Source organism: Aythya marila (assembly GCF_965140915.1).
Source record: "Aythya marila genome assembly, chromosome: W".
Classification (NCBI taxonomy): domain Eukaryota; kingdom Metazoa; phylum Chordata; class Aves; order Anseriformes; family Anatidae; genus Aythya; species Aythya marila.
The window spans coordinates 7445443-7456662 of NC_139081.1; the positions used below are offsets into that span (position 1 = coordinate 7445443).

Sequence of the window (11220 nt, forward strand, 5' to 3'; positions counted from 1 at the left end):
AATTTTTAAATTATTACAGTTGCAATGGCAACTGACAGAAACAGTTTCCTCCTTTTTTTTTGCTCTTTGCAAGCAATCTGCTTCTCCCAGACATCTACAGAAAAGTATAGGTTCGCATAATGAGGTTTGAGTAGTTGTCTGACTTCCTCCTTATCGGATAGCTAACTTATTATGTAACCTTCCCACTTGGTCAAACTTGACTGAATAATATAGTAAGCTGAAACGTTTAAGATAAACAGTTGTTAGTGTACTCTAGCATTTCATAGTTTTGACTTTTGGTAATAGTACAGTTCTGAGTTAAGAACCTGATTCTTGGTGCACCAGGAACCCCCGCCCCTTTTGCAGAAGGATGTTTTGATGTACCTGTGGTGTTAAAAGTACGCTTATCAAAATATTTCACACAATTACAAAACTGTTGAGGTTAGATGAAAACTCTGGAAATCAGCTAGTTGTGTGAATGTCCATCTCCTCCTCCACCTTGCCATGCACTGCTCAGAGTAGGCTCAACTACAGCAGGTTCTCCAGGGCCACATCTAGTTGGATTTTGAATATCTTCAAGGATAGAGACTCCACAACACTTCTAGGGAAGCTGTTTCGTTATTTGACCATTCTCATAGCAAAGAAGTTTACTCTTATGTTTAAATGGAATATGCTGTATCTCAACTTCTGTATGCTGCTGTTTGTCATGTCACTAGATACCTCTGAGAGTCTAGCTCCATCTTCTTTACTCCCTGCTTCCCCCATTCATTCCTAATCAGGAGTATATATACATTGATGAGATCCCATACAGCTTTTTCCTCCAGCCTGAGTGATCCCAACATTCAGTCTCTCATATCTGGTGCTTCAACAAGCCCTTAGTGGGCCTTGTTGGGGCCCACCCTTTTTAATATCTTTACTGATTTGGATGAGGGAATAGAGTGTGCCCTCAGTAAGTTTGCAGACGACACCAAGCTGGGGGGAAGGGTCGACCTGCTGGAGGGTTGGAAGGGCCCTGCAAAGGGACCTGAACAGGTTGGATAAATAGGCAGAAATTAAAAATGGGATGAGGTTCAACATGGCCAAGTGCCAGGTCCTGCACTTTGGCCACAACAACCCCATGCAGCGCTACAGGCTTGGGGCAGAGTGGCTGGAAAGCTGTGCAGAGGAAAGGGATCTAGAGGTGTTGGCTGATGCTCGCCTGAACATGAGCTGGCAGTATGCCCAGGCGGCCAAGAAGGCCACTGGCATCCTGGCTTGTATCAGGAATAGTGTAGCCAGCAGGACCAGGGAGGTCTGATCCAAACTGATCCTGCGTGGGCTTCACACAGGCAGCAGCTCTTCCAGAACTGCTCCAGATATGGGTCCGTACCATGGGGTCCATCCCTCAGGAGCACATTGCTCCAACCTGGGTCCCCCATGGACAACGGCTCCTGCCAGGTCACCTGCTCTTGTGTGGGCTCCTCTCCATGGGCTACAGGTCCGGCCTAGAATCTGCTCCGGCAGGGGTCCTACACAGGCCGCAGCCTCCTTCAGTGCAGGTCCATCTGCTTCTCCGTGGTCTCCTCCACAGGCTGAAGTGTGGAACCCTGCTGCACTGTGGTACTCCATGAGCTGCAGGGGGATAACCTGCTACACCATGGTCCTCACCACAGGCCACAGGGGACTTCTGCCTGGAGCGCCGCTCCTGCCCTCCCCCTCTTTCACTGACCTTGGTGCCTACAAAACTGTTTCTCACTCCTCTCTCTGCTGCTGTTCCCCAGCAGTTGTTTGTTTGTTTGTTTATTTGTTTTCCTGTCTTAAATATGAGGCGCTAACAACACCACTTATTGGCTCAGCTCTGGTCAGCAGCGGGGCCCTTACCTAACATGGGGCAGCTTCTAGATTTTTGTCACAAAAGCCACCCCTCTGCCCCCCCCACTACCAAAACCTTGCCACATAAACCCACTACATCGTCCCTGGGGGTATTTAAGGAAAGGTTGGATGTGGTGCTTAGGGACATGGTTTAGTGGGTGATACTGGTGGTAGGGGTATGGTTGGACCAGATGATCTTGGAGGTCTTTTCCAACCCTAATGATTCTATGATTATGATTCTAGTAGGAGATTCTCTTCTGAGAGGTACAGAGGCACCCATCTGTTGACCCGATCTGCTCTTGAAGTAAGTCTGCTGCTTACCAGGGGCTCGTATCCGGGATGTTACCAAGAGACTGCCAAGCCTTGTACGGCCTAAGGACAATTATCCGCTGCTGTTGTTTCACAAGGGCACCAATGATGCAGCCAGGAGCAGCCTGAGGAGTGTCAAGAGGGATTACAGAGCCCTGGGAGCAGTAGTAAAGGACTCAGGAGTGCAGGTAGTTTTATCATTAGTCCTGCTGGTCAAAGGGGAGAAGATTGAAAGGGCCAGTCAAAGCTGGAAAATTAACAGATGTTTGCAGGACTGGTGTGACAACCAAGGGTTTAGCTAGTTAGACCATGGGACTTGCTTTGAGAAACCTGGTCTACTTGGGGCAGATGGCATCCATCTGTCAGAGAAGGGGAAGAGCATCTTCGGTCATAGGCTTGCCAAGCTAGTGAAGAGGGCTTTAAACTAAAGTTGCTGTTGTAGGGGAACCTCAATCCATCCAGCTCCTACCAGTTTGATGCCAGTGCCAGTAATAGATGCCCAAAGCCTGGAAAAGTATCACAGGTCAGCAGGAAAACACCTGAAGAGCAGCACAAAGGAAGTCCAGCCACTCCAGCCAGTAAGTTAGCTTCATCAGAGGCCCAAGTCAAATGTCTCTACGTTAATGCACGTAGCATGGGGAATAAACAAGAGGAGTTAGAGATGTATGCGTGCCTGCAGGGCTATGATCCTATTGGCATCACGGAGATGTAGTGGCTTCTATGACTGGAGTGTTGGAATGGAAGGATACAGGTTCTTTGGGAAAGACAGGCAGGGGAGATGAGGAAGGGGTGTCACCCTCTATGCCAATGACCAGTGCATAGAGCTCTGCCTGGGAATGGATGAGGAGAGGAGCTGACTGAGAGCTTATGGGTCAGGATTAAAGGGAGGGCAGGAACAAGGGACATTATAGTTAGAGTGTGCTACAGGCCACTCAACCAGGAAGATGGAGCAGATGATGCCCCAAACAGACAGATAGGCGCAGTCTCACACTCACAAGCCCTGGTCCTCATGGGAGACTTCACCACCACGATATCTGTTCGAGGGACAACACAGAAGGACACAGGCAATCCAGGAGGTTCCTGGAATGCATTGATGATAACCTCCTTCTCCAAGTGATAGAGGAGCCAACGAGGAGACATGCTCTGCTGGACCTCATTCTCACCAGCAAGGAGGGGCTTGTGGGGAATGTGAACCTCAAGGGCAGCTTTGGCTGCAGTGACCATGAAACGGTGGAGTTCAAGACCCTTAGGGCAGCAAGGAGGGTGCACAGCAAGCTCAGCACCCTGGACATTGGGGGGACAGACTTTGGCCTCATCAGGGATCTGCTTAGTAGAGTCATGTGGGATAAAGCCCTGGAAGGAAGAGAGACCCACAAAAGGCGGCTAATATTCAAGGATCACCTCCTCCAAGCTCAGGAGAGATGAATCCCAACAAAATGGAAATCAGGCAAAAATACCAGGCAGCCTGTATGGATGCACAAGGAGATTCTGGAGAACCTCAGACACAGAAAGGAGGCCTACAGAGGTTAGAAGCAAGTACAGGCAGCCTCAGAGGAATACAGAGACATTGTCTGAGCAGCAAGGGATCAAGTTAGGAATACTAAAGGCCTTTTACAATTAAACTTGTCCAGGGACATCAAGGGCAACAAGAAAGGCTTCTATAATTATGTCAGTGATAAAAAGAAAACTATGAAAATTGTGGGCCCTCTCCAGAAGGAAATTGGAGACCTGGGTACTCAGGATATAGAGAAGGCTGAGGTACTCAATGACTTTTTTGCCTCACTCTTCACTGATGAGAGCTCCAGCCACATAGTCCAAGTCCCAGAAGGCAAAGACAGGGACTAGAAGAATGATGAACTGCCCAGTGTAGCAGAGGATCAGGTTTGAGACCATCTAAGGAAACTGAAGGAGCACAAGTCCATTTTACCAGGTGAGATGTATCCAACGGTTCTGAGGGAACTGGCAGATGAAGTTGCTAAGTTACTATCCATTATATTTGTGAAGTCGTGGAAGTCTGGTGAAGTTCCCAGTGACTGGAAAAGGGGAAACATAACCCCTATTTTTAAAAAGGGAAAAAAGGAACACCCAGGGAACTACAGGTTGGTCAGTCTCACCTCTGTGTCCAGCAAGATCATGGAACAGACCCTCCTGCAAACTATGAAAATAAGGGCATGATTGGTGGCAGCCAGCATGGCTTCGCTAAGGGCAAATCATGCCTGACAAATTTGGTGGCCTTCTACAACAGGGTTATAGCATTGGTGGATAGGGGAAGAGCAACTGACATCGTCTACCTGGACTCGTGCAAAGCATTTGACGCTGTTCTGCACTATATCCTTGTCTTAAAATTGGAGAGACATGGATTTGATGGACAAACCACTCGGTGGATAAGGAATTGGTTGTGGTGATGCAAATTGAGCTGCCTTCAACTTGAAGCAATTGAACACCGTACACCATCCCTCCTGCCCTGATGGAGCATTATGACAGATGGGGCCCAAAGTCGTGGACTAAATGAACTCAACAGACATTTTAGAGGGATGGTCCATAGCCTAAGAGAATGGTATCTGTGTGTATATATCAAAGAACGGGAAGGGTGGTAGTGATTAATGAAGATGTATAGTGTTATAAATTAGACCACACAATTTACTGGTCTATTGAAATTATTTTATTAATCAAGTAAGCAGACACAAGCAAAACAGCGCTGGGCGGCTGGGGAGTCTCTGCTTCGCCACGGCACGCAACTTCCCTTTCCAGTGTCGCTGTTTTATAGCATTCAAGTTCCGGCTTGTCGAGACTTGTCGACTTGTCGAGACCTGTCCTGAGACTGCGCAGTCTGTTGTTAGGGGTCGTTATTCTTCCTCCGGTGATAATGCGTTGTGCTTGTGTTCAGGTGGGGGCAAAACAGGATGTCTTGCGGTGGGTGGGTGGTATCTTACAAAATCTTTGTTTTAACAAGGATGTTTACCCAACCCCCCTTCCCCATTTGTCCCCATGTTACAATGCCGTGAGTTGTGAAACCTTATCTCCTCAGTAGATTCTTTAAATTCTCAAGGACAATGAACAAACCCCTACTAATTTATCACATATAGGAAAGTGTGAGACGTGATCATGATGTAAATGGTATAGAATAAGGAATAGATATTGATCTGGTCTTTGGTTGGAACATGTGGCGTAATGACCACAAGGACACCATCATTTCTTTTAGGATCAATAACTTCAACTACTTTATTGAGGACAGGCTCCCTTCTTATATCATTAGCTCTACCAGTAGTACTTTTCCACTAACTATTCATTGGTTAAATATTTGCTCGGCAAAAGCAAATATTTAGCAACTTCCATATCTTAATGTTTGAGAATAAGCAGTTTGAGACAGCAAGGTGTCTCCTGAATCACCCTTCTTTGTTCCTTCTTACTTGTTTACATTCCTCATGGCTTCATCATCAGGAGTCCAACTTATCACCAGTCATGGGGCTTGTCGACTCCCATGGCAATACTCCCACAGGGATAAAGTTAATTTTCTTTATAGTGGCTGGTATGGTGCTATGTTATGGATTTGTAATGACAGTAGTGCTGATAACACACTGATATTTTAGTTTTTGCTAAGCAGTGCTTACATAGTGCTTCTCATGCTGCCTCGCCAGTGAGTAGGCTGTATGTTCACATACAGAGTTGAAGTCAGCGGCTCATTGTCCAGGTAGAGACCAGTGACTAGTGTTGTCCCTTAGTGGTCTTTTTTGGGACTGGTATTATTTAGCATTTTTGTTGGTGAAATGGACAATGGGATTGAGTACACCCTCAGAAAGTAGGTTGAGAGAGTTGGGTTATAGCCTAGAGAAGAGAAGGCTCAAGGAAGACCTTATAGCAGCCTTTCAGCACTTAAAGAAGGCCTACAGAAAAGATGAGGGACTTTTTACCAGGTTATGTAGTGATAGGAGAATGGGTAAAAGTTTTAAACTAAAAAATGGTAGATTTAGATTAGATATAAGGAAGAAATTCTTTACTATGAGGGTGGTGAGGCACTGGAACAGGTTGCCCAGAGAACTTGTGGATGCCCGCCCCATCCTTGGAGGTGTTCAATGTCAGGTTGTATGGGACTTTGAGCAACCTTTTCTAGTGGTAGGTGTCCCTGCCCATGGCGGGGGAGGGTTGGAAATTGATGGTCTTTAAGGTCCTTTCCAATCCAAACCATTCTATTATTCTATGGTATATAATACTCTTAGTTTTCACCTGCTTATAGTAGCCACCACTGTCTGGAATGTGGTCCAAGTATGCAACCCATTATTGATGCCAGTGTGTGCTCATGGCCATGACATTCAGCAGACCTTTGGTGTTCTGAGTTTATCGGTTCTTGTGGATTCAACAGGATTGCTAGTTTTAGGAGCTTATCAGTCCTTGGGAGACTTTCACATATTATCTTCTCAGCATGGGTTTTTCTTCTTTGGCCTGCTCTTTTCTGGTAACTATTGCTCCATCCACATACATATGTACCTATAGAGCCAATTCACACAAATTTGTACGGAAGAGGCTTTTATAACAGTTCTTTATGTTGTGTATACTTACACTATAGAACTCTGTACTGCAGGATGATGTGGGTATTAGACATTTACATAGCTTTTAAAAAGCAATTGGTAAATTCTCAGAAAAATTATTGGCTGAGGATTATTAATACAAGGCCCCACATCTGGTTTAGGAAAGTCCTGAATTGTTTGTAATTGGGGAGCATTCTGGAGGCTATTGTTATTTATTTGCCATTCTTATGCCTTTCCTCAAGGATCTGCAGTTGGCCCCTGCTGGGAACAGATTGCAAACAAAAATAGAAGGATTCTTTGGGGGAAGCTCGATAGGTGGGATATTTTGGTTGCATTTTGGAATATAGCTACACTGATAGTCCCTCTAAGCTTTAATTTATGAAACAGATAAGTTTTATTTACAAAGTAGTTTAATTCATTTTAATTTTGCCTCTTAACCTGTCCGATGATTCTGTCTTGCAGAAAGCACCTCTACTTCTACATTACAGACCCAAAATGGAATTGCTGTAAGAGATCTTTATTGTCCTTCTGGACAGGTTTTTTTTTTTGTTTTTTTTTTTTTTTGTTTTTTTTTTTTTTGCAGAGACTATCATTTGACACCTTAGTGCAGCATTTAACTCTTATGTGATGTGAACCAACAGAATCATTTTGGAAGTCTGTAGTGCTTTTATAGCAGACTGTCCTTCTGAATATTTCTAGTGATTTGCTGCATGGATTTTTGGACAAATATATATATATATATTTTTGTACAAAATAAAATAATTCACAACTCAACAGTACTCTACCAGCACTGAATTTACAGGTAGTGAACACTTCACAGTTCCATGGAGCTCAGCCTGATTCATCTATTTGTAGCCATACAAAAATAAGTTAGAATGTCGTGGGAATGATTTAAAATGTTGCTTTTAACACCAAATTACTACATTTGCTTATTTTTTTCTTGAAACTTTACAACTTATTTCCGTATATCTTTCTGAGTTTTTCTTGTTTTATATAATATGTCCAGTTTTGTCACCTTTAATCAAGCCATTCTATAGAACATTGAATATAGTGAATCATAGTGTATCATTGAATTAATGATACAGTGACTGGTAATATTTATTATGCTGCATTATAAACTTCCAAAAAGCCTGGAGATCCAATTAGTTCATTAGTTTTATGCAATGTTTGATCTTTATTTTGTATTTCAGTAATGTTTTAATATCCCCACATTTATGTGTTGTTTTGGGTTTAATAGAAATGAGTTCACTTGACTTTTTCTTTAATCTTTTTTTTTATTTTTTTTAAATAAGTCTTAATATTTTTGCCATGGAATACATTAGGTCTGATTGTAACAAATACTCAGAAGTACTGAACTTGTGAAATTGTTTTAAAACAAATATGTCATGTAATCAGAGATTGCAAAACTCAAATTTTACTTTAGGGAGTATTTGCTGTTTCATAGCTGTAAAAACTATGGTTGTTAGGCACCTTTTATTGATGCTGCAGAAGCTTCCATTTCACTAGATAAAAATTCTTCAGTTAACTGCAAACCAGTTCTGTGTTTCTTTCCGTTTTCTATATGAAACCATAACTATTTTAAGCGCAACTGATAGTTATCTTTGAGGTCAGATTAGATTACAGGGGTACCTTCTGACCTTATCTGATAATTTTGATTGTGTCAACCCCTGAGAGATACAATATGTGTATGGGTGTCTATGTACAGATGTGCATGCACCTTAGAGAATCCACCTTCAGTAGTACTTAGCAGAGTATTGATTACACAGCTTGAAAGACTTTTTAAAATAGTCAGCTTCATAAAATTGTGGTAGTAGTTGAAAGTGATTTCTGCAAGCTTTATGCTGCATAGCATTATATATAGCATGGGTGTGTGTGTTTGACATGGGGTCTTAAGTCACTGAAAAGAAGATAAGTAGTATTATTGGCAGCTGGTGGCTGCCAGTAGTTTTTAACTCTTGGATGAGTTTTCCTGTCAGCTGAAAATGGCAGTTTTATCAAACACTTTATTCTTTCATAAAATGTCAATGACTCAGAAAATCAGTATGCCAGTTAGCACTGTCCTGTTTCTTTCAGATGTATTCTCCTACTTTGCAAGAAAGCATTGCTTAATGTTACTTGATAATGGGAGGTTGATCCCACAAGAGGCTTATTCGAGTATTCTAAATCCTATCGTCTCTTTTTGAATTTTTCAAACATGTTGTTCTGTGCATCTCCCATGCTTTTCTTAATTGGGCTTTTTAGTTCGTTCCTAGTTTTGCTGTTGCTAGAGTGAAGTGTTAAGTTTTCTTGTTTTTCTTTGGGAATGGGACCCTTGTTTTCATTTCAGTACCCATATGTGAATGGTAAGGAAGTTGAAAGAAATACAAAGAGAAAAAAAAAAAAGTCTACTGAACTATGGGGATGACCAAGAAAGACACAGTAAGGCCAGTGGAATACTGCCATCTCTGCAAATAGTGATGTGAGACCACTAATTTTGAACACCTGGGTTAGACAGGACTTCTTTATGTCAAAGGTTAGAGAATGTGCATGATGGAATTAGAAGTTTGGTCCAGTTTTGCTGTATTGTTTCTATACTTGCTTACCTACAATTTAGCTTTTAGCTCATTTTAGCATTAATAGAAGTGGCAGAAGAGGACAGATGAGATCTAATTAATCTATATTATTAGTAGTTTTTCTACAGAACAGTGGATGCAGGTGACATGGATGTGTGTGCAAGTTGACATAATAGGCCTTTCTGGAGCTGTTCATGTCACTATCATTGTATACTTCCCAGTGTAAATCAGGGTCTGGTTCCAGTTATTGAAGCCCCCAGAGAGTGCAAATATGGTTCTAAATACCCATCCTCCATGTACCCGATGTAGACATGGAGCTCAAACCCACAGACCATGTAAATGCCTAATTCTTCAGGTGCAATGTAAGGGTTTAATAAATACATTTGTGATTGGTCTACCTCAGTATATGTACACCATGGAAACTTATTGCAAGATCAGATGCTGATGCAGTGTTGTTGAAGTTTATTGAGATTTTAGTGTTAGTTCTACAACTGAAAGAGGTTAGCAGTTACAAACGTAATTTCAGAAACCACTCAGCCATTCAGTTCTAACTCTTGCTCTAACAGTCTATAGTACAGAATATGTAACTACATTTGGAATCACTTGAATTTGTTATGGTGCTATATCAATATATTTAAATCTGTTTATATAGGTATGCACCTGTAGCCAGTGTTAATACTTATAGCTGGTGATTACTCATAATTCTATCTGTGTTTAATCTGATAAAACCTCAGCAATGTTAAAAAAACAAAACAAAACAAAAAAAAAACACACACACACAAAATAAAACAAACAAACAAACAAACAACCCACACCTCACAGCCCTATTTTTTCTCATCATTTCACAATATATTCATTCCAAAAACTTATTTCCCATAGGGAGGAATGGGAGGGTGTCTACACAATTTGTTTGCTTTCTAGCTTTATAGGAAGACTACACAACAGCTGTTAATTAAAGTCAGAGGCAAGCCTTGGGGTCAAAATTCAGTTTTATTTCTTTGAAGCTTAAGAAACCGTTGGTTTAATGTCAAAATTATATTGGGTAAAAAAAAATACTGACTTTTAAAACTTTAAAATCTTAAAGTTGGGCTTGGTATTTCTTGAAACTTGCTGAGGTCATGATTAATTTATTTTGATCTTAATAAAGATAGCATTATTGTGAAGCAATTTTTGCATCCACTTATGCTGGTAAATAATTGAGATAAAAAGTATCTCATATCATCCTCAGCAGCAATGAGACTGAATTATCCCAGGTTCAGAGCTTCTGTAGATATAGTTTTCATTAAAAATAGGTAATTCACAGAAATATATATAATATTGTATTTAAATAAGATTTGTGAACTTTAAGTTAACTTTATAAAAATTATTCTTTATATTAAGCATTCTGTTTTGTCATCTGAGTATTTTTGGTTTCAAAGGTCTGGTTTTATTTGCATATAAGAACAAAAAAGGTTTTAGAGATTCTTTTTATATGAAGTTTGAATGCCTTTTATTTGTATGTCTTTGAGTTGTATGGCTAAAGAGCATTGATTATTCTTTTGTCCAGTGGGTCAGAAACATGCATTTATAAGGTATGTGTTTAAATTGTAAATTTAGCATCTACTCCTAAACTGAAAAGGAATGTAGGAGGGAATTTTCATATATATATTCAGTGGGTTTTTGCTTTGGATTGTCATTTGTGGCTTTTGTCGTTCTTTTGTGTTTAAGAACGAAGTTTGGAATTTTATGGGGTTGTAAAATATGTAAGTGCAAGAACTACCCATCAGCAATATTTTAAAATGAATTATCTAGCAAGAATTGTGGAAGTAATCTGCAAAAGATGCAGCCTATCTAAAATTGTATTTTGCCATAGTTATGTTTGGTATCTTTGTGTATCATCTAAACTGGGAATATGTATTTTTATTGGTTGTGCAATAATATACACAGCACTTGTAACCTCTGATAACATGCAACTGCCAAAATAATACTACAACTATGATGGTACTATTGTTTTTTCAATAGAC

General features: G+C 41.0%; 1 protein-coding gene across 1 annotated transcript in view; it reads left to right on the plus strand.

Annotated features, from left to right (window-relative positions):
- LOC309889532 (polycomb group RING finger protein 3-like) overlaps nt 1-7175 on the plus strand; it is a gene marked incomplete at its 3' end in the record, with an annotated part of 84940 nt that extends 77765 nt beyond the window's left edge. Inside the window, exon 8 of the mRNA XM_082782381.1 lies at nt 7128-7175. Coding sequence (XP_082638507.1) covers nt 7128-7175 — 48 coding nt within the window. The remainder of the gene's footprint in view (nt 1-7127) is intronic.
- Between the last annotated feature and the right edge of the window lie 4045 nt (nt 7176-11220).